At 57.7% G+C, this 23,619-nt stretch overlaps 3 protein-coding genes across 3 annotated transcripts; all 3 read left to right on the forward strand.

Annotated features, from left to right (window-relative positions):
- Window positions 1-218: 218 nt before the first annotated feature.
- On the forward strand, window positions 219-3,891 carry MIND_00818000 (SNF1 kinase complex beta-subunit; the record flags this gene model as incomplete). Its single annotated transcript, XM_037364852.1, has 6 exons — window positions 219-1,030; window positions 1,078-1,619; window positions 1,672-1,777; window positions 2,226-3,452; window positions 3,650-3,739; window positions 3,795-3,891. Exons 1-6 carry the CDS (start codon window positions 975-977, stop codon window positions 3,889-3,891), a joined length of 2,118 nt encoding a protein of 705 aa, XP_037218094.1. The 5' UTR covers window positions 219-974.
- A 3,868-nt stretch (window positions 3,892-7,759) lies between these two features.
- On the forward strand, window positions 7,760-9,074 carry MIND_00818100 (uncharacterized protein; the record flags this gene model as incomplete). Its single annotated transcript, XM_037364853.1, has 5 exons — window positions 7,760-7,888; window positions 7,932-7,981; window positions 8,028-8,080; window positions 8,124-8,795; window positions 8,899-9,074. The coding sequence occupies exons 1-5, from the start codon at window positions 7,805-7,807 to the stop codon at window positions 9,072-9,074; spliced, it is 1,035 nt and encodes a 344-aa protein (XP_037218095.1). The 5' UTR covers window positions 7,760-7,804.
- A 1,421-nt stretch (window positions 9,075-10,495) lies between these two features.
- Window positions 10,496-11,454, forward strand: MIND_00818200 (uncharacterized protein; the record flags this gene model as incomplete). Its single annotated transcript, XM_037364854.1, has 2 exons — window positions 10,496-10,702; window positions 10,765-11,454. 2 exons carry the CDS (start codon window positions 10,496-10,498, stop codon window positions 11,452-11,454), a joined length of 897 nt encoding a protein of 298 aa, XP_037218096.1.
- Between the last annotated feature and the right edge of the window lie 12,165 nt (window positions 11,455-23,619).

A 23,619-nucleotide genomic window follows, 5' to 3' on the forward strand; every position in this document is an offset into this window, starting at 1 on the left:
ACGATCGGCGACCGGCAACCGGCGACCCGGGTGGCCTCAGGGGCGCCCAGCGACCGCGCACAGAAACGCGAGCATCCAGCCCGCCGACGGCGAGCGCACGCCATCATTGCATCACCATCAATCAGAAGCCCGGCCGCCGGGGATAGATCCAGATCACGCTCGCTCTTCGTGATCTCCGTCACACGGCACCCGTCACGCGTCACGCGCACGAGACTAGCGCCCTCGTTTTTCCCTGCCCTCTTCTCGCGGGGTATACATACGCCCCCCCACCCCACCCACGCGCGGCCGTTCCTTTCTTTCTTCGACCTTTCGCCGATTGTGGGCATGGGGCAGAGCCAGTCCCAGAGCCAGAGCCAGCACAGCACGAGCCAAAGCCAAAGCCAAAGCCGCAGCCAGAGCCAGCCGGCGACGCCGCGGACGAGCACGCATACCGGGCGGGGCCACCGCAGGGACGAGAGGGAGAAGGCGTCGCCCAGCAAGACCCGCCTGCCGGCGTCGCCGTCGCCGTCCACCACCACCGCCTCGACCCCTCACACCACCCCCTCCTCCTCTACCCCTACCCCTACCAACCACACCACCACCACCACCACCACCACCCCCACGCCCCACCGAGCCGCACGGGCAGCCGCGAGCCGTTCGCGCTGCGCCCGAACCGGCGCTCGATCGAGCTGCCGGGGCTGAACACGTTCGGGCCCGGCCCCGACGCCGCCGCCGGCCACGGCCACGGCCACGGGCACGGGCACGGGAAGCCGCTGCGCGTGTCGTCGACGCGGCTCGTGGACCGGGGGCGGGCGCTGCTGCACCGCGAGGGGCGCAATGCGAATGCGAATGGAAGTTTTGGGGGGAAGAGGGGTCAGCAGCAGCGGTCGGCGGCGATTGCGATACCGGGCGGGAGACGGAGGGACGGGGAGGAGGAGGGCGACGGGGAGGAGGGCGCGACGGAGACGGGGTATGGGAGGCATGTGCAGGCGGGGATGGCGAGGAGGCGGGCGGAGAAGGAGAGGGAGCGGGAGAGGGAGGAGGAGAAAAGGTGTGTCTCTTTGGTGGTCCTTGCAGGGCATGGCTGACATAGGACAGAAGGGGCCGCTCGCCGACGAGGAGCCGCTCACGCCACGAGGAAAGGCTGAGGGCGCCGACGAACTCGCCGACGCCGGGTATGCGGAGCCGGAGCCGGAGTCGGAGCCCGTCGAGGGAGCGCACGCCGTCGCGGTCACGCTCGCGCACGCCGTCGCGCACCCGGACGCGCACGCCGTCGCCCGCGACGACGGCGTCGCAGTCGCACCACGCACACCTGGACGAGGCGGAGCGCGAGCGGCAGCGCACCGCCTCGCACCGCGCAGCGATGGTCGCCGCGTCCGAGCGCGCCCGCGCCCAGGAGCAGGCGAACCCGCAGCCGCAGCCGCGGTACTACCACCACCACACAAACAGCGCCGCGAGCGCATATCAAGAAGAAGTTATTTTTTCGACGATCCCGCTGACGATCGGGCCGGCGTACGTCGGCGCGGCGGAGGGCGACGGCGAGGTCGACGGCGACGGCGAGGACGAGGAGGACGGCGTCGGCGGCGCGGAGGGCGGGAGGAGCAAGGCGGTCGCGGCGATGGTCGACGAGATCGTGGGACGTGCGTGCTTTTTTTATCCTTTTGGTAGGATGGGGGTGCTGATGGCGGGCAGCGGCGCTGACGCCGATCGAGATCGTGTACCGCGGGGAGGGCGCGGAGGTCGAGCTGATCCGCGCGGGCGACGGGGATTGGCTGAATAGGACGCCGTTGGAGCGCAGGTGTGTGTTTTTTCTTTTCTTTCCCTCCACCACTTGGTTGTGTGCTTCGAATCCATGAGTCTCACTGCGTCATCGTTTCCCTCCGTCGCCGCGGCTGGCGCTGACAACAGCACCCACCCCATCTGTCGCTGCTGTTGGCGTGGGCCGCGGCTGGGAGGCCTCCGTCGGCTTATTTGCCTTATCCGTTATCACATTCCCTGTTCGCTTCCCTGCGATGGCGCCATCCCATCCAAGAAGCCAGAAGCCACGCCTGGGGAGAGTTGGAGCGGGATTTCCCGATGCGATAGGTCGGCGGCGTGTGGCGGTGGGACTGACGGGGCGCATGGTTCTGGGCCTTCGCAGGGGCAGGGCAGGGCGGCTTACGGCACCCCTTCTTCTTCGCTCTACCTCCACCTCCGCCTCTCTCTCCTCCTCCCACCACACGATACACGATACTTACCACCAGCAGGTCCCCCGCCGCGGGCGCGCCCTGGGCGGTGACGATCCACCTCCCGCCGGGGACGCACCACTACCGCTTCGTCGTGGACGGCAACGTGCTCGTCGCGCCCGCCGCCGAGGCCGCGAACGCGGTCGACGACCAGGGGTTCATCACGAACTACGTCACGGTGCCCGCGCCGGCCAGCACGAGCGCGGGCGGGAGCCCGACGGCGAGCGTGAGCCCCGTCGCGACGACCGCGGGGCCCGGCCTCGGGCTCGGGCTGGCGGCCGTGCCGGAGGCGCCGACGCCGACCGCGCCGACGCCGGGGATAGGGGCAGGGGCGGGCAGTGTGGGGCGCGCGGGGAGCACAAGGAAGAAACGCCGGCCGAGCTTCCCGCTGACGGCGCCGCCGGTGGTGGTCCCGCCTGTGCGGGTGGGGCACCCGGACGGGAGCTTCTGGGACGCGAACAGCGTGGACGGGTCGTCGGACGGCGGGCGGGGCGGCAACTACAGCTACAACACGCCGGCGGCGAACGGGGCGGTGGCCGGGGCGGCGAAGCGGAAGGTGGTGTGGACGAGCGAGATCCCGGAGGAGCTGTATGCGGCGCAGGCGCAGGAGGAGGAGTGGGCGGGCGCGGTGGCGGCGGTGCAGGAGGAGCTCGCGGCGAGGGAGCGCGAGCGGGGAAGGCCGAACGGGCACCACCACCACCAGGGGAGAGGGGCGGCGGTGGCGTACCCGCCGGAGCCGAGCATCCCCGCGGCGACGCACCTGCCGCGCCACCTCGAGCGGCTGATCCTGAACCGGCCGAGCCCGGGCGTGGTGATCCCGCGGGTGGGCACGGGCGCGGGGAACACGGGGTTCGTCGTGCCCGCGCCGAGCTGGGCGGCGGGCGGGGCCGGGGGCAATGGCAATGGCAATGGGGGAGGGCGGGAGAGCCCGGCGCTCAGGGTGACGACGGCGAGCGGGACGGACGTGACGATGCCGGGCAACTCGATGATGATGGGCTTCGCGGCGATGTCGGGCACCGCCGCCGCCGCCTCTGCCTCGGGCAACGGCAACGGGCACCTCGCGCCGCCGGCCCCGCGCGAGCACTCGCCCGCCTCGGCCGCGGCGCACGCGAACGGGGGCACGCCGCTGATCGCGGACGACCCGAGCGTGCTGCAGACGCCGTCGCACGCGGTGCTGTACCACCTGTGCACGAGCTCGATCAAGGACCGCATGATCGCGGTCGGCGCGAGCACGCGGTACAGGCAGAAGTATTTGACGACGGTGTATTATAAGCCGGCGGACCCGGGCGCGGGCGCGGGCGCGGCGGAGGGGGCCGCGGCGTGATGCCACCCGCCGACGACGCGACTCGACTCGACCGGACCGTTTTCTTTTTTCTGTATTCCGCCCCACCTCGCGGCTGTTTCGACTACGACCACCCCGACTCGACTTTCTGCCCGCATCATAGAGCTCATCTGTATCCAACAACTCGACTCCTCGATCCGACTCTCTTTGTATCCCTCCCCTCCCTCCCCTGGCGGGCGGCCGGCGCGCGCAGGTGTGTCTCCTCTCTTCCTGGGGTATTTTTTAATCGTGTGTTGATATGCGAACAGGCCGTCGACCGTCCTTTTACCAATTATAGAGATTTCCCGTTTTTGTTGTGTCTTTTTCTTATCCCCCGACTGCGAAAAGCGATGCCTGCCTCCCTGACGATGTAACGACGACTGAAGAACGACGAAGGAAAGAAGACGAAGGAAGAAGAAGAAGAAGCGAAAAAATGTGCATCGTAACCCACGGACCGCCCCATCTCATCTCATTTTTCCTGTCACCCATCTCTCATTCCATCTCATCTCATTTTCCGTCCATATTTCATCCGCTCCATTCCATACATTCCGTCTCGACGGCTATTTCCCCTTCTTTTACTTCTTGACATATACATACACACGTGCCCTTGTTCTGTTCTGTTCGGCGTAGGTGTAGGTGGCTTGAGTCGGCTTTTGTTACGTACGGCTGTGGTCACATACGAGATTATAGATAGATTTTTTGGCATGCCTTGCTTGCTTGCGAGTTCAAGTTTGCGGTTTGGTGTGTCGCAGATGGGGGATGCTTGTTGGAAATTGAACTACTTAGACTCCACCGGCGCACGCCGCGAAAGTTGAAATCGCCCAGCCTCCAACCAGGCGCGTCCTCGTAAGTATTTGATGTGACATGTTTGTGTGACAGAAGTTGTGAGAGTTACGAGGACGAGCGCCTGGCAACACTTGGCGTTACACTTGTTTGGCACCTTGGCACATCATCATTTTTTTCCCCAGGTGCCAAACAAGTGCAACGCCATGTGTTGCCAGGCGCTCGTCCTCGTAACTTCTGTCACAAAAATGTCACATCAAATACTAATACTTACGAGGACGCGCCTGGTTGGAGGCTGGAAATCGCCGTTCAAGGGCCCCTTGCCTGGCAGAGAAATTGTGATTTTTCGTGATGCTGGCGTTGTCGGACTCGGAGGTCGAGTGGGCATCGACAAGTAAGGACCCGCGTGGTCATGATTGGAAAGGAGCGAGTAAATAAACTACTTGGTGCGCGCGGTAGCTACCGGGACCGCCAAATTTCAACGAGTACTCGATTTCAAAGGCCCTGGCAGGGGCGATCTGCACACAAGTACTAGCGCCGGCGCTGGGCACGCCCGCCGCCGACGATTCGCCGGGGCGGTCAGCGGCGCGCTAAGCTGTGTGTTAGCGACTGACTGTTAGCGACTGACTGACTGATGCTGATTTGGCTCCGTGATTGTGATAAGGTGTGCGCGGCGTTACCGCTGTGCTGGGCCTGGTGCTGATGCCGGTGCTCGGTGCTGGTAGAGATTCCGTTTTGTCTCCATCTTCGAGCGCTAGTTGAATGCGAATTAGTGGCGTCTAATCCTCCTAGTTTGAAGCCCTGGCCAATGGTCGCTGGGCGGTTTTTTGCTATTTTGGCTTGTAATCGCCGGGTATCAGAGGCCAGGTTCGCTACCGAGTGATTGTTGGACACTGGGGAGCTGATCACAGAGCGAGTTGGACCAGAACAAGACGGCGGCGTTACCGCTGTGCTGGGCCTGGTGCTGATGCCGGTGCTCGGTGCTGGTGGCGGGCAAGTGGCGGGGGCTTAGCGCCGGCGGGGGGCTGGGGGCTGTTCCGGTGGATACGCGTACGAGGATCCGGCGGCGTTTGCGGGGCTGGCCGTGGGTGGGGCTTGTCGTTGTCGTTGGGTTGGGTCGGCCCTGGGGCAGACGAAAAGTACTTATGGGTATGCACAGCCAGCGTGCTCGGCGCGGCGGCGGGATCAGATGGGGGCGCATCGAGCCACAGAGAATGGAAGCCCACCTACGTCCGCGCTTGGCGATGCGCGCCCGGGATCGCCGGGCGTCCCCAGGGCCAGGGGCCGCGATGCCACATGGTTATGCGCAGACGCGTCACGCGGCGGGGTGCTGGGCTAGCCGCACTCGGAAACGCGAAGCGAGACGACAACGAGCGCGGAATTGCACATGATTGTCAGGCGCGGATGCGTCCGCGGACGTAAAATGATGCGGCGCATGATATCGAGATGAGAAATTAGGATTGGTCCCGCGCCCGCCGCTGCATGCATGCATATGGACATTCGACATGGGTGACTGGCGGGAATGATGGCGTCGGAGATTGGCGCGCGCAGACGTGTGCATTGGCAACGCGCTTGAGGCTTGAGCGCCGAGTACTTCGGCTCTCGGCAGTCTTATCTCGCGCGCGCCGCGAGTTCGTGTTTCCCCGCGCGCCTTACTAGCAACGCGTACTGCCCCCGAACGCTCACGGTGTTACGGGCAGCGGCGTCGGGCGTCGTCGTCGCTCAGGGGTCGACATGATCTATCTATCAGACGCGCGGCGGTTCCTCGCAATCAGCAATCACGCGCACCGGCAGTCGGCGGTGGGCATCGCCGATCGGGCGTCGGCCGGCGGCGGCCCGCGATAGGGGGACTCGATGCTGATTGCCCTGACCGCCGGAGCCCGCGTTTGGCAGGCGTCGAAGGCGCTCGGCTGGTCACACTGTTGAGCCCTGACGATAACGGTCGCGAAACGCGACGGCGCCACGACGGGCGGCTGACGCTTCCACGCCGGAGTCCGGACGCCAGCGAGCCCGGGAGGTGAAAACGTCCGTGCGGCAGCGCGCATCGTCCAGCAGCACGACTCACGAGCGCGAGGCCACGCCCGGAAGTAGCTCGGGAGAGAAACACAGCTCCGAGTCCCGCCTTGCCTTACGGTGTTCATTACCCGCCAGGTCAATTTGTCATGATGGATTGACATTGATTGATGATTGAATCAGTCCGCGGCTGTTCTGGCCGCACATGGGGTCTTGATGTGACATGATTGAGATTGAGTCGGAGTTTAAACCTGATGATGCCCCGCCTTTACAGTGGAAAGTTGGAGGGAAATACCCATAAACTTGTCGTCAGGACATAACTTGTGAATAAAACGGCCGAGAAATGCTCACAATGAGGCTGTTTCAGCGTGGAAAATGCATCTTGATTGTCGGCACTTATCCATCAAGGAACTGATCAGTCGTGATCAGTCGGCGGCGGCAAAGCGGGCACGGAGCGATAAGTCAGGTTGCGGCAAGGGCGAGAGGCCGACGCGGATCATCGGTCCGCTTCCTGCCATGTCGCATCACGGACTCCATTGGGAGCTCTTCGACTGAGCCAGCGGTGGTATTCTAGCACTTTCCGGCTGTTTGCCAGATTGGATCCCCCTCACTCACCCAACCCTTGCCGTGCCTGAGTCCTGCTCACCCAGCTCTTCGTCCTTGCCGTGTCTTTTTGGCAGTCTTGCCGGCGCTCTAGTCACAGAGTAACCAGGACCCCATGGACCCTGACAGCCGAGCTCGATTGACAGTGATGGAAGCCCAGCCCATCACGTCAATTTCACCTGGCGGCTCATGAACACCCTATTGCCTGCTTTGCAAAGGGGGGGATACGCGTCGAATCGGACGGGGCCCGGGCCATGCGTGTTGCGTGCGGGATGTAAGCATCGTGTCGGGATGCCCATCTGCTGCCAGACTTCAACCAGTGCGTTCGCGTGTCAGCGGATGTGCGGGGTTTCCGCTTCGGGCAGGCCCGGCCCCGGGCCAGGGACGTCACGGTGCCATTGGCCAAAGCGCAGCTAACTCCGCCGACGCTAGAACCAGGTGACACTGGCAGAGCCTGCGAGGAAGCGGCGCGCCTGGGCCAGGCCACGGTCGCACGCGTGAAGGCACTGGCAGGACCCAGAAGGGAAGGGGTGAATGTTGTGCCACTGCCCCCGAGGCTCCCATGGGCGTGCGACGCCTGAGGTGGAGCGGCTTCGACGAAGCAGGCCGTGTTGGGCACTGGGGCTGACTCGCCGATCGCAGCGCGGCGAGTGTGGCCGGCGGATCACCATATTTACTTCCAGTCCGAACTTTGGAGTGGAGTCGCTGTGAGTTTTCCGGGGGGGTATCCGCGGAGTAATCAGCGCCTGCCAGTGTCTGATAAGCGAAAACTGCCTTTTCGGGACCGGGGCGGAGGGAGTGGGGCGACAGCGTGCGAGCGGCACGTGCGCGGGCTGCGGTTGATTCCGCACCACGACGTCGAGTACTTACCGATTTGCGGATGCTGCCGCTGCCAGTGGGCGATGCCGCGGGGATGCGTGTCGCGCCCCGGATCCGCGTTGCGCTCGTGCAGCTGCGCCCGAAGGTGGGTCCGCCGCGGGCAATTCCAGGGCTGACGCGCTTCGCAGCTGGGGCACGTCCAGGCGAACATCGCGCGCGCCAAGGAGCTCTGCAGAAAGTATCATTACGCATTCCGGTACTAACTCAGTCTAACCACGCGCTAGAATCCCGCCGCACTCGGTCGACCTGGTGTGCTTCCCGGAGCTCGCGTTTACCGGTGCGTGTGCCGCCGGGCGCTGCCGAGCCGCTGACCGATCCAGGGTATGCGTTCCCCGACGCGCGCGCGATCGCGCCGCACTTGGAGCCCCCGCGGACGGGCGCGACGGGCGTGTTCTGCGCGGCGCTCGCGCGCGAGCTGGGGTGCGCGGTGCTCGCGGGGTACCCCGAGAGGCTGGACCCGAACGGCGCGGAGCCCGGCCCGGCAGGCGCGAACAGCGCGGTGCTGTTTGGGCCGGACGGGGCGTGCATTGGCGGGACGCGGAAGACGAACTTGTACCCCGTCGACAAGACGTGGGCCCGGCCGGGTGGGCTACCATCTCTTGCCCCTTTGTGTTCTGATTCGCCTGCAGGGAATGGATTCGCCACATTCACCATCCCGCTCGCGGGTCCGGGGCGGGCCGCACCTCAGTCGGCGCGCGTGGCGGTCGGGATCTGCATGGACCTCAACGCCGCGCCGCCGCACGCGTGGACGACCGAAGGCGGGCCGTACGAGCTCGCGGACTACGCCCTCGCGGAGCGCGCCGACGCGCTCGTGCTGCTGAACGCGTGGCTCGACTCGCGGCAGTATCCGGAGCACAGCCATGACCTGTCGACGCTCAACTTCTGGGCGCAGCGCCTGCGCCCGATGTGGGTGCGGAACACGGCTGCCACGCCCGATGCGGCGGGCCGGGAGACGCTCGTGGCGATATGCAACCGCGGGGGCGTCGAAAATGGTAAGTTTCCTTTTGCGGGCTGGCCTCGCGCCTCTCACTGCCTCGCGCGTGGGAGGCGTGTTTTATTTGGGGATGAATTGAAGGCTAATGGACTGTTGGACAGACACGGTGTATGCGGGCTGCTCGGCGGTCTTCCGGATGCGGCGCGGCGCGGGGGAGAGGGGGCTGCTGCGTGCGGCGCTGGGGCGGAGAGAGGAGGACGTGTTGATTTGGCCGGCGGTGGGGGAAGGGGAGGAGGAGGAGGAGGAAGGCTCCAGTGAGGAGGAGGAGGACGGGTAATGGTGCCGCCGTTGCAAATTGCAATTGCTGTCGGCGCGTTTCGGGGTTCATGGAGCACGCCATCGTTTGTCTGAACCCTAAAAGCATCCAAGTACTTATTTTGCACTCTATGCGTTGACCGACGGACACGGCCATACATAGCCCCATCTTTCCTCTAGTCCGAAGGCCACTGAAGGCACGTCAAGCAAGGCAGGCTGTAACGGACCTAACTTAACAATCAAGCACGCATTTCACAGCCTGAGCACGACAGTAGATTGAGCGTGACAACGCTATGATTGTGGATTGCCATGTCTCGAGGGAGGATACCCTCAAAAGCTTCCCGGGAGAAGGGCGTGACCGAGATAGCCAATGTTGGCCCTGTATGCAGGGTTGGGACAAAAACAGCCGCCAGTGAAACGGTAGAATATGGCATTGGAATTTGGAAATGAGGACTTCTTGACAACTTCTTGAGAGAACGCGGAGAAGTCAAAGTTGGATGTTGGCAAAGATTGGGGGTGTGTAGCAGAGGAGCCAGGCATGCACGTTGAGTTTTTGAGTCAAGGGCATGCGCAAGTGGAGGGTTAGAAGCACAAGTAGGGCTCCAACCATTTCTGTGTACAAACGTTTGTACACGGTTATAACCATTTTTATTTTCATTTAGTTTACTATGGTATGTAAATGGTAAATAAATGAAAACAAATGGTTTAAATGGTTATTCTCTGATAACAATAGCAGACATGCTCATAACTATGTTACTATCAGGTATATATCTGGCTACCAAATACACACTAGTGTAGGACATACCTTCCACATAAATATAGATAGTTGTTACATTTGTAGGCTTCTTCTTGAAGGAATCCATCACATGATCTGGCATCAAATAAGCCAAAGGCAATGAATCTGCCCTACAGGCCCATCTAGAACAGTATTACAAGTGAGAAAATGCCATCTTTCAGTTAAATAACCCTTATAAACTCAAGTATGTACCATAAAATTGTTGATCATTTCATATTATTATATTACTATTTTTAACTGTTTTTAAATGGTAATAAACGTTTACTAAACATTTTCTTACCATTTCCATTTAGTTTACCTGGAGGTGTAAATGAAAACTAAATAGTTGGAGCCCTAAGCACAAGCCTGAGAATTTCAAAGGCTTGACTTGAATGCACTGTCCATACGTAGTACTAGTGTCGAAATGGCTATCTGCGTTATCCAAGGGTGCATATTCATTAATGCTTCATTGCCCATAGTGCTTTGAGTGCTATGCGAGCCATGGATATCAATGAGGCGCAAGTTGAGATGAATCACGATCAACTTGAAAGAGAGACATCACACTTCTTCCTCTTGACCGCCACCTCGGCCACCCTCCCCTCCTTTCTTCCACCGCACAAGCTATCCTGCCGCTCCTTCAACCCAGATAACAGCCCTGGCGCCGCGCCATGCCCACGCTCTTTTCGCTCGACACCCGCGACCGCACCCCCAGCCAGACCACGACTTTCGCCTTCCAGCAGCGCCTCCTTCTCTGCCTCGCCGTCGTCCTCGCCGCCGTCCTCGCGTCCTTTGGCGTGGCGCGGCTAATCGACTATGCGACGCGTGGCCGACCCGTCGTGGAGTTGGAGCAGGAGAAGCGAGACGCTGAGAATACGGTGCGCCAATACCGACTGTCGTTTCACGCACCATATACTGACTCGGTGTTTCTCTGGGCCAGCTCGCCAAGGAGACCGCCGCCCTCGCCGCACCGCGCAGACGCCCCGCCAAACGCACGTCGTCCCCCAGCGCCCGCTGCTCCACGTTCTTCGCCCGGCGGACGACCATGTGCTTCAAGCCCGTCGCGCCCTTCTATGCCACGCAGTACACCGACGCGCACCTCGAATGCCCGGTCCGCGAACCCGTCAGCTACATCCAGTCCTCGCCGACCCTGCACCACATCACCGCCCAGCGTCTGTATGCCGCGAAACACGCCCATCGCAGCAAGAAAGCCAGCCCTGCTCCTGTCGATGCCAACGCCGACCCTTGCACATCTCCGTTGCGCAACGTGCTGCTCGTAGCCGAAGACTTCGAAGTCGACGTCACCGACCAGGCGAAGGCGGTGCTGGAGTCGCAGAAGGAGGCGAATCTGAAGCTCCTCCGAGTGTCTGTCAAGAATGCCCTCAAGAAGATCGCTCTGGCGCAGGCTCATGGTCCGCAACCGACTACCTCTCCGCTGAGTAGCAGCAACCACAACAACAACAACAACAACAACAACAACAACGCAATTTCTCTCGCTCGTTCTACGCGGTCCAGTCTCTCGTTGATATCCGACACCAACAAGTCCTATGGAAGTAAAGGCAGGAATAGACGGCGTGGCTTTTCTTTGGAGGGTGGGAAGGAGAATGTGCCGGCGAGGGGTTTGGTGTGATATGTACAGTACATGTGATTCAAGACACCTCAGTGTTCAAGTTGTACAGTTGGCGGTCTTGTAAGCAATGGTTATATTTTTGTGGACGGTAATAATCCCAAGTGAGCCGAAAAGGGTGTAAGTATATTAACGAGCCCAGACGAGTGACGACAATACTGGATTGCAGCGAATCCTCCTTCAAGCAAGGGGGGTGTCAAGATGCTTATCACGGACCATGGCACTGCGGGAGTTCAGGAATAAACGGCGCCCTTTTCGATCGATTATACACTAGGTGCCGGCCTTGCCGACTTGGACCTTGCTTTGGGCCTCCCTTGATTTGGTCCTTTCTTTAGCTATTGTGCAGCTTTTAATCATAAACAAACTTGTGTCATATTGTTTTTCCATTTGTTTGTTTAGCCCTAGCACTGAGGCTCTCTAGCACAAAAAAAATAATAGAATGGAGAATTTTTTGACAATTCCTAGTGGCCTAAGTAAATTGCCACAATACCCTTGCACTCAAAGTAACAATTGGAAAGTGTCAACTGTCTGCCAATTTTTAATTTTTTTGTGCCTGAAAAGGCTGAAAGTTTTGATTTTAATTTTAGTGATTTTTTGTCAAGGAGTTTTTTTTTGCTGTGTAACATGTAACACAGACACTTGATTGAAATACTACAGTTAAGGGAAACATGAAAGTTGAGCAATAAAGAGGGAGTGTGTGACAATAAAACATAAGCTGAGTGATGTCACAGATAAGACCTGGCCCGTCTGCTCTGGCACTAGTGTCAAGCCACCAAGGGCCAACAACACACAGCACGTAACAATGGGAAACAGGCACTCTAGTAGGGAGGAATGCACACATGGGAAGCACGTGACTGAGAACAATATGTTAGGCTGATGCCAAGCCCAACTTGCAGTACAAGGGGATTGGGGAGGAGTGCTAGGAGGCTAGGAGTAGCGCCTAGCCTGTAAGCGATGTATGATCGTCCCCTCTGCAACCAGGAACAGGGACGAGGAGGAGCAGAAGAGGCCAAGGGTGTCCAATCACTCCCTTAGCAGGCATGCATATATAAGGTGTGATAGTGTACAACTGTACTCTATCACTGAGATCATCTATTGTACCACTTCTCTCTGCGCAAGGAGGCATCACCGACTTATCAGGCCTGAAATGACCTGATTCGAACTAACACTGACTTCAGATGTGTATCATGTCATTTTATTTATATTCGTATGCCTAAAATAGTAATTTATGATATTTCTAGGTGGATATAATACCAAAAACTTCCCAATCATAAAATAATTTTAATTCTAATTTTTTGTATTAAATATTACACTTAAAATACCATTTGAATTGATTATTATTATTGCAGTAGTTCTATCATATAGAATAAAGGATTCTCAGGACTTTGCATATTTTTCCAAAAATGTTATCAAGGATGAAGTGCAAGCATAGAAGAACTATGATATCATCAAATCCATCAGATAACTTCTGTTTTAACCTAATCCACACTGAGCCAAGACAACAGATCATCAAAATTAATCTCACTGATTCCTTCCCAATTGGGACAACAGACTGAAAAAGTATAATTAGAATTATTTTCATATGAACTCCTGATATATAAGGCTATATACAAGTGTATCTCATAGTTTTCTAGGAGTTTTTCAAGATACTATCATTCACCATCAGAATCATAAGGATGACAAAAGTCCGGTGACAAATCAGTGGCAGTGAAGAGATTCCCCGAGGAAACTACGGAGGTTTGGGGGTTTTTGGTTCGGGTCGAGTTTGGTGTTGTTTGGCTGCAGACCCATCAACACATCATGATGTGGCGAATATAGACCGGGGAGGGACCTTGCAAAGCAAGGTGACCTAAAATCAAAAAAAATAATTTTTTTTGCACCGCACCTCTATTTGTGCCAAAAAATGCACTGATATGGTGAGTATGCCCTTATATAACATATATCAGGGCCCTGGATCATATAAGTGAACCTTTTTTGGCACAAATAGAGGTATAAAAAAATATTTTTTTAGAACATTGATTTTAGCCATATAATCGATCAAAATGGGGGCCGTTTATTCCCGAACTCCTGCAGTGTGGGGGTAGGGGGGGTCCCAGGGAGGGTGAAAAAAACTTTTGCTATGTAAAAGTTTGGGGGGGTTCTGGTAGGTTTGAGGTTGACTTTGCACCACATTTGTAGTATTTTAGCATAGAATACAGAATGCCTACTACTTTGCTCTGGGAAGGCTTTCAACACCTTCCTTAGGGTGGAGTGTGACTACAGTGTGACTGGTATTATAAATTTATTATTGCTGATTGATTACATATAGCCTTGGATGGCCTACTAATGACTGTGTGAGGGCTCAAGTCCTATATATCAACAATAAGTAATAGTATTTTGATGAATTTAACTAGAAATATGAATTTTATTACCACTTTTGATTGCATCATATGGTCACATGATGAGTGATCATAGGAATATATCACCCAATATGGTAAGGGGGAGGAGGGGTCCCAGAAGGCCCTTAAAAGGCTTTTTGATGGTATATCCGATTTCCGAATAATGACACCCCCCTTGCCTTCAAGTTATATCGTCGCCTAGAAGATGAAAAAGAAGCTGAAGCTTGGAAGCCAGCATAGAAAACACAGGCGTAGTAGGCTTTATCAATAGCTCTTTAAATCCAACATGACAGGTTGTGAGAGTAAAAGGCCCGGGTGTGACAACACATGTACACCTTTCATTCTTCCACTTATTGCAAACTCATTGTCAACCTCAGTGCTCGACAGCAAGCCCCCCGCTTAAGTCGTGCTTGGTCCCACGACCGACTCAGAGGCAGTCATCAGGACCAACCAGTAGGGGGGCTTGCTTTGGGATGACGATGTACACCATCCCGCTGCTGGGTCCTAGGAGAAGGCGGCGGAGGATGGGGTTTGCTTCGTAGCTGCACTCGTCACTGGAAGGGTGCATGTATTGTAGGCCTGTCCATGTCGGATGCAGCACTAATGCACGTTTCTGGTCCAGAATTATTGTCCTCGCTGTAACTCTCATCCTTGGACATAGCCTGGATTTCGCCCCTTTGTCAGACTGCGGGTTGGGTTGTGCAAGGACTTCCCCCTAAGAACGCGCGCCTGGAAGAGAACAGACAGATCGTCGGGCCCGCAAGTACGGCGAGCGGATTGAAACCAAAAGGGCCCGTTGACTTGGTCCCTTGTCGCTGTCGGTGGTCGAAGGTTTGAATCGGGTCGTATCAGGCCTGATGAGTCGTTGGCATCCCCTTGCACGGAGAAAGGTAGGTTTTCAGACAGACGATCTAAGTGATAGAGTACATGGTACGCTATCGTGCATTATATACGCAGGCCCGCAAAGGGGGTGATTGGACACCCTGGCCTCTCCTGCTCCTCCTCGCCCCGTTCCTGGCTGCAGAGGGGATGATCATACATCCCTTGCAGGCCAGGCGCTACTCCTAACCTCCTAGCACTCCTCCCCAGTCCCCTGGTGTTGAGTTGGGCTCGGCAACGGCTTGACACATCGTTCTCGGTCACGTGCTTCCCACGTGTGCGTTCCTCCTACTGGGGTGCATGTTCCCCATTGTCATGTGCTGCGTGTTACAGGCCTGCAGTGGCCCGACACCAGCGCCAGAGTGGATGAGCTGGGTGTTATCTGTGACACCCTTGGTGCTATCATGATGTGGGTTGTCCTAAAGCTTTTTGGCCTTGGCCCTTGAGGAGGATGGCCACGCGACACGATGCTTCCGAAGCAAGCGGCAACCCGACGATGGAGGGCGACGACCATTGGCAGATACTGAGTTAACTCTGTTCAAAGTCAATTAGGTTGACCAGAAGAGGGGAGAAGGTACATCCAGTGGTGGGGGCTTTACACTTGTGACCTGCCTGAATGTGTCAGGGCAACCTCCCTGACAGCCTGGAGACGCATCCGATTCCGGTCCGATTCCGGTTCCGACTCCGGTCCGGCCCTCCATCTCGCCCGCACAATCACCAATCCGTCAACGCCCTCCCGACGGTCGCCCTGGGACCTCGCCTGCTACGCCGCCCAAGCCTTCTGTGCCTGACAGCGGCAGCTACGGACAAGCAGTATATAGTCAGCTACCTAGCAGGCGGACCCTCAGAGTTTCTTCTCTTTGGATCCTCCCCTGCTAGGTCAGCTTCATTTGTATTCGCTTACCAATGTTCACGCTTTGGATCCTCCCCTGCTAGGACCTTGATCTCAGGCCTCCGGGGTTGCCCTTACAGCTGGTGTATATAATGTGCCAACCGATCCGTCAAGACCCTCCCAACGATCGCCTTGGGACAGAGCCTGCGATACTGCTCAGGCCTTCTGCGCTCTATGTCGGCAGTTACGGATGACCAGTATATAGTTTGCGCCCTAGCAGGCGGACCCTTAGAGTTTCTTCTCTTTGGATCCTCCCCTGCTAGGTCGGTCCCTCCGTGTATTTCCGTAGCTTTTATTCACGCTTTGGATCCTCCCCTGCTAGGCTTTCGTCGGAGTCTCCAGGGTTGCCCTTACAATTATCCACATCTTTTGTGTAGAAGTAGCGATATCAGCTGGAAAGATGGCCTGCCCCGACACATCGAAGACTACCTCGACGTCAGCGGCGACAAGTTGAGGTTTCCAGCGGGATGGTGCTGGGTCGGCAGTCACAAAAGTAGTGGCGCCGTCAGATGCAACGCGGGGAGTCGGGGATTGAGATCCTCACATGCATACCAGAAAAACTACAAGAAACGGGCATCTTGGCCCACACTATCATTCAAAATTCGACTAAAATACAACACAAACAGGCTTCTAGTCGACTCTAACGACTCATATAGAAGCAAAGAAAGGGCGAAGTCGGGCCAGCCGACTTGATGCGTAGCAAGTGCATCAAAGCGTAATCATGTTGATGTGAAAGCGTCCGGATCGAAGACCCGAGAAGACAGACAATGGGTGAGGACGCGTTCGAGATGCAGGGAAGAGTCGGCAGTACATATAGCTGCATCTATGAAGATGTGGGTACCATCCCAAGGGGGTAATGCAAAAGATGTTGTGACAGATGTATTTCATGAATTTCTCACTGGAATCAAGAGATATGACTAATATAAAAATACATCTAGGAAGATAAATCACCTTTTCTTTGGGCTGGATATTCGTAATATTATATTTGGGACTTATAAGCCCAGGGACCAAAAAATTAATAATCGATTAAGTAAGGTTGATGTAGCAAGATGCAGTCATCAAAAGCTCTGATGGCAATCAAAAATCGTTCCACATTGATCAACATACCTATATACCATTGATCCCATCACTGATACCTTGATATAGCAGCCACCAACAAGAAAACAGTGTTATTTAATTTAATTTCCAAGCAGTTGCCCTCATCTTGTGCATTACCCCCCCTAGGATGCTACCCACATCTTTTGCATAGATGCAGCCATATGAGCTGGAGTCAGGGAGCTGAACGAGATCAGCATAACCAGCTGCAGCGATGCCCTTTGTAAGGGCAACCCCGGAGGCCTGAGATCAAGGTCCTAGCAGGGGAGGATCCAAAGAGTGAATAGAAGTAAGCAAATACAAGTGAGGCTGACCTAGCAGGGGAGGATCCAAAGAGAAGAAACTCTAAGGGTCCGCCTGCTAGGTAGCGGAACTATATACTGCGCTCTTGACGCGCCAAGGTTGATCGTTGCTCCGTGCAGTATGCCTGCGCCATGTCGCAGGCCAGGTCCCAGGGGGATCGCCAGGCGGGGGCGGCGATGCGCCTGACGGAGGCGGTGATGCGATCACCGGAGTCGGAACCGGAGTCGGACCGGAATCGGGATCGTCTCCGAGGGGCCGAAAGGGAGGTTCCCCTGACATCACCCCCCTTTGAATGCGGCGTCCCCGACGATAGACCGGAACGGAATCGAGTCGAAGGTTGCGGAGGCGATGTGCCGTGGTTTGCCAGGGTACTTACGGTAGAACTCCGCGATTTTGTCCGGGGCGAAGACGCGGTCGAAGCGGACCCACTGGTCGTGACGTCGTAGCCTTTCCATCTGACGAAGTAATTCAGCCGTTTATACCTCACCCTTGCGTCCAAGATCTCCTCTACTTCCCACTCCGGGACTCCGTCCTCGAGGTCCGGAGGGGGCTGGTCGTAGCTGGGGCGTCCGTCGAAGGGGTCGTCTTGGGCGAGCTCAAGCTTGACGACGGGGAAGACCGGGTGGAGCTTCGAGTAGCGCGGAGGGAGGTCGAGCTTGTAGGCACCTTTGCTGATCTCCGCGACTATCTTGAACGGACCGAGGCGGCGGTGGGAGAACTTCTCCGAGGGGCGAGTCGTCCTGATGTCAGAGGCATCCAGCCAAACACGGTCGCCAACCTTGAACTCCGGAGACGGAGTGCGTCTCCGGTCGTAGTAGCGCTTATACTCTTCCTTGGCCTTAGTGAGCGGCCTTGGCTTCGGCAACCCCAGTGGCAATTCGGTCGCGGAACTCGTTCACAGACTCCATAGCGGAACGGGCTCCGGGTTCAAAGCCCATGCGCGGAAGCCGTCCCGTGTCCGTCATGAAGGGGACTTGCTGCGTGGATGAGTGGACGTGGTTGTTGTAAGCGAACTCCGCGGCCGGAATCAGCTCATCCCAGTCGTCCTGCTGATAGTTGGTGAAGATCCGCAGGTACTGCTCCAACTCCTGGTTGACGCGCTCTGTCTGACCGTCCGTTTGCGGATGATACGCGGTGGACGTGGCTGGCTTGATGCCGATTAGACGCCAGAGTTCTCGGGTGAAGTCCGCGATGAACTGTGAGCCACGGTCGGAGACGTACTTCTCCGGAGTCCCGTGATGGCGCCAGACATTCCGGTAGTAGAGGCGGGCTGCTCCTACTGCGTCGACCGTGGTATGGCACTCGGAGAAGTGGGCTCGCTTCCCAAGGGTGTCCACGACGACCATGATCGTCGTACCCATGGGCCTCGGGAGCTCGACAATGAAGTCGACGGAGACGGTATGCCAGCGCTCCGGGGTGTTTCCGTCGGGTGTAGCTCTCCGTGGGGCAGTCTCCGGAGCGCCTTGGTGCGACAGCACAAGTCGCAGGTCGCGACGCACCGGCCGATATGGCGAGACATCTGAGGCCACCAGTAGTTCCGGGAGACCAACTCCAAGGTCTTGAAGCGACCGGCATGTCCGGCGACTCGAGTGTCATGGCAGAGCTCGATGATGCGCCTCCGGAGGTCCTTGTCCTTGGGCACGACAATCTTCCCACGGAAGTGGAGAAGACCACCGGAGACGGCCCACTGGCCGGAGCGTGAGGAGCGGGGGCCTCGAGCTTGACCTTGGACCTTTAGGAGTTGCCGGGCCGCTAGTGCGACGGGCTCCTCCAGGTCAGGCTCACCTGGAGAGGGCATCGCGAATGTCGCGAAGAAGTTCGGAACCGGGACCGGAAACGGAAACACCCTCGAGTGCGCCGGACGTGGAAGAGTTCGGGCCGCAGAAGGACGACGCCGGAGTTGTCGGAATCGATTCCGTGGTCGGGTCTCTGAGAGAGGGCGTCAGGTCGGCCCATGTCGCGACCGGGCTTGTGGTGCAGCGTGAAGTCGAACCGGGAGAGGTAGAGGGACCAGCGGGCCTGTCTCCGGTTGAGGTGCTGCGTCTTCCTGAAGTACTCCAAATTCTTATGGTCAGTCCAAATCTCGACGGGATCGCGGCACCCTCGAGGAAGTGTCTATACTCCTCGAGTGTGCGGATGATCGCGAGCATCTCCTTGTCGTGGATTTCGTAGTTGCGCTGGACATCATTTAAGCTTTTGGAATAGAATGCTACAGGGTGCCACTTCCCGTCCGGGGCGGATTGTGAAAGAACCGCCCCCGTCGCATAATCAGAGCTGTCCGCCTCGAGTCGGAAAGGCCGTGCGTCGTCCGGAATCGCCAGGACCGGTTCCGAGGTGACCGCGTCCTTGATCGCTTGGAACGCGGAGGCCTCCCCGTCGCCCCAAGTCCATTGCTGGTCCTTCTTGGTGAGCGCAAAGAGAGGACGCGAGGGCCGAGAAGTCGGGAATGAACCTGCGGTAGAAATTAGCGAACCCAAGGAACTGCTGAACATCCTTCTTGTTTTCCGGAGTCGGCCAGGCGGAGACGCCTGCGACCTTGACGGGGTCCATTTCGACGTGGTTGTGGGAGATGATGACTCCGAGGTATTCGATTGACGATTTTTTCAAGTCGCACTTCTCCGCTCGGAGGTACAACTTATGCTCTCGGAGTCGGCGCAAGACCTCCTGGACGATCTGTCGGTGTTTCCGGAGGTCGGAATGGGCGATCAGGATGTCGTCCAGGTAGATCATGACGTCTCCGGAAAGGATGAGGTCCTGGAAAATGTCATTCATCATCGTTTGGAACGTCATGGGAGAGTTTGTCAGGCCGAAGTACATCACCAAGGGCTCGAACAGGCCTCGGTTAGTCCGGAAAGCTGCCTTCCACTCATCACCTTCTTTGATCCGGACGTTGTTGAAGCCCCAACGAACGCCGAGTTTGGTGAAGTAACGAGCGCCTTTGAGCCGGTTGATGAGGTCGTTGATCAGCGGAAGGGGGTACCGGTTTTTGACGGTCATCCGTTGAGGGCCCGATAGTCCTGGACAAAGCGGAGTCCGCCGTCCTTCTTCTTGACGAAGAAGACCGGAGACGCCATCGGAGACTTGGAGGGGCGAATCCGGCCCGTCGACAGCCCTTCCTCGATGAACGCGCCGAGCCTCGCGTTGCTCAAGGGGCGAGATGGGGTACACCTTGCAGTTGGCCGGCTTAGCGTCGGGGACGAGTTCGATGGCGTGGTCCCAGGTTCTCCGTCCGGGAGCGTGTCGAAAGACTCCTTGTTGAAGACGTCCTGGAACTCTTTAGCCCAGTCCGGGATCTCGGAGGGCGGGGGAGCGGAGTTCCTGGCGAAGGCTTCAGCCAGGCGCTGCGAGACAGTACTGCCCGCGCGTATCTCCTCCGAGGGACGGAACGAGGTGTAGAAGATGCGGTCACCATCTTCAAGCTGACCATCGTCATCGTCGTCGTCAGAGTCCGGCGTCAGATCAGGCAGGCCGGAGTCGTCGCCGGAGACGGAATCGTCTCCGTCATCAGACCCAGAAAGGTCCATGGCGCAGACCGAGGGGAACGGGCCGGAGCGGAGTCGCTTCTGGAGCAGCCGGAGTCGCCGTAGCTCAGTCCGTTCAACGCGTTCTTCCTCGCGGCAAGTGGAGCAGCCGCGGGGGCACCGCGTCATCTTGACCTCCTTGGTTTCCCAATCGATCTCTGGGTTATGCTTCCGCAGCCAAGAGTACCCCAGGATGAGGTCTTGTTTACCGAGATGGGTGACGGCGAGTTGAACGCGCTCGGAATGGCCTTTGTAGCATAGGACCAAGTCCGCGATCTGGTTGATGGAGCCAGCATCATTCGGAGTGCCATCGACGTTGAAGACCGGAATCGGCTGCGCCAGGGTGCGGACCGGAATGCCATTCCGAGCGACGTAGTTCGTGTCGATGAAGTCGGAGGTGGCACCACAGTCAACAAGCCCAGAAAGGGAGAGCTTCAACGCACTGGTGGTGGACTCTAGCTCCAACGGGAGGTGGAGGGAGTTTACTCCGGGGGAGGCAGCGACAGTGTACTGCTTGGGCAATTTCTTTTCCCAGGCAGTGAGGCGGGAGGACGACAACCGGAGTCGCGGGCGGAGTCGGAGACGGAGTCGAAATGGGGGCAGGGGAGGGTATGTCTTTCGTTTCAGGCTCGTTGCAGGGCAAAGGAATTGATTCGTCATACAAACAAGCGAAACGATTTATGGACGCGAACGAGGGCACACCAGTCACTCGTCGCGGGGGACAAAATCCTCTCCGGCCATCGACTCCGCAGCTGTCTCCGGCAGCGCAGCTGTGTCCGAGTAGCGGGCGATCAACTCCGCTAACATCTCGTCACCGAGTTGTTGGATCACCTCGTCGAGGATGTCCATTGAGCGGACGTCCCGGGGAGGGGGCAATCCCGGGCGAGATGGTTTGGGTCGCCGCACCTGAAGCAGGCGCGACGAGGGGCACCCCGAGCCCTAGTGCGATCCAACTCCATGGGGACGGGAGCTGGAGGCGCCGGAGCGGGGGCGCGGGCCGCGGGTGGCACGACCGGAGCCACCGGGCGGAAAAGGGCCGGAGCCGGGATGCGGTTGACCGGAAACGGAGTCCGAATCAAACCGCCAGGCGTCTTGGGGGCGGCTGACTTGATCAGCTTGGCCCGGACCAGGGCCTCGTATTGACGGAAGGCCCGGGTGCGCCAGCTAAGGTAGTCCCGGAGGTCCGGGGGTCGTTCGAGGACGTGATTCCGTTGTTGATCAAGGGGTCAAGTCCGTGGCGGAACTTGGTCACCTTGACCAACGCGTCTTCGAATCCGGCGAGGTCCATCAGGTCCTCGAAGTCGTCGGTGTACTGGTAGACATCCTTTGTGCCCATGTGATAGGCGGAAGTCTCCAATTTGGAGAGAGCGTGATCTTGCTCATTCTCCTCGACGAACCGGAGTCGAAACTCGGAAACGAACGAGCCCCAGGACGGAAACGGAAACGGGGCTTTGCTTCCGTGGCGCTCCGCCCATTGCTGAGCGGGTCCTTCTGCCATAAACGACATGGCATAGCGGACGGCCTTTTCCTCACTCGCCTCTCCGTTGACCACAAAGGCCTCAGGGGCAAGGCGGGCGAGGTGCGGACCGCGTAAAGGAAACGCGGCCGCGTTTCCGATCGCCGTTGAAGGTGAACGGAGGGTTTGGTCGCAAGACCAATTTTGAGGCGAGGTTGATGTCGCCAAAGAGGGCTTCGAATCGCCCTGAACCGGAGTCGGAGTCGGAATCGACGTCTCCGGGGGTGGTGTTGTTTGGGGTCCGCCAGCAGTATTAGCGGCGGCAGCGGCAGCGGAAGCCTGGGTGGTGAGAAGAGTAAGGGCCTCAGTTAGGCGGTCGATTTTCGCCTCGAGTGCATCCAGCCGAGTGTCAGCGTCAGGAGTAGCTCCGGAAGGCATGACAGGTGCGGGGACGACAGGAGTGACAGAGGAGGAGGGGACAAGTGGTAGGGGCGGTGACGAGGGCGGAACGGACTCGTATTCCGAGCCTGAGTCAGCGCCGAACCTAGCAATCTTGTCCGGTTGATCCCGTAGAGAGTTTCTTCTGCTGTAAGGGCAACCCCGGAGGCCTGAGATCAAGGTCCTAGCAGGGGAGGATCCAAAGAGTGAATAGAAGTAAGCAAATACAAGTGAGGCTGACCTAGCAGGGGAGGATCCAAAGAGAAGAAACTCTAAGGGTCCGCCTGCTAGGTAGCGGAACTATATACTGCGCTCTTGACGCGCCAAGGTTGATCGTTGCTCCGTGCAGTATGCCTGCGCCATGTCGCAGGCCAGGTCCCAGGGGGATCGCCAGGCGGGGGCGGCGATGCGCCTGACGGAGGCGGTGATGCGATCACCGGAGTCGGAACCGGAGTCGGACCGGAATCGGGATCGTCTCCGAGGGGCCGAAAGGGAGGTTCCCCTGACACCCTTGAACGACTGGGCAGAGACCTGGACGAAATCAGGAAGATGAACAGGAGGAAATGGAATACGAACCTCAAATAGGACGATAGCGCCCTGCGTGGCGCGGTCAGTCTGTTCGACCGCATGGTGGAAACAGATAGCTGAAGGAGATGAAAGGAGGGTGATGAAAAAGGAAGGCGCTCACCCAGCTGGAATAGATAAAGAACCGATAATGCCGTCGGACCAATACTGAATTGCGACCACTATATACACGTACCTATCATTCCCACGACCCTTGCCGCTGCGCGGAAAGACTGAACAACATTATTAACTACCCAAACACATCACTATCGAATATCCCTGGGTTGCCACAGTCATATACTTTGCCGAACACACTCGCGAACATGTTACCGACATTTGTATTGGAAGAGCTATCTACTATATTGGATTGTTGGGTTGGTTTAGTTTGGTTTTGGTTGTAGAGTGAGTGTTTTGTTTTCCTTTCCCTTCACATCTATAGTGTCTCTTTTGGTTCTTTCCTTTCCCACCCATACCCCAGTTTCCCGCGTTTCATCTGGAGCCCACCGCAAGGGGGTTCATCCAGAATATTTAACAAATATTATATTGTGTTGATCACATATAATTACGAGTTCAAGACTATCTGCGGCTTATATTGTGAGGAATTTGGAACGAGATAAGGCACGTGACCGGGCAGGGCACTCG

This window comes from Mycena indigotica, assembly GCF_014461135.1.
Source record: "Mycena indigotica strain 171206Taipei chromosome Unknown Mind.scaff0007, whole genome shotgun sequence".
NCBI lineage: Eukaryota > Fungi > Basidiomycota > Agaricomycetes > Agaricales > Mycenaceae > Mycena > Mycena indigotica.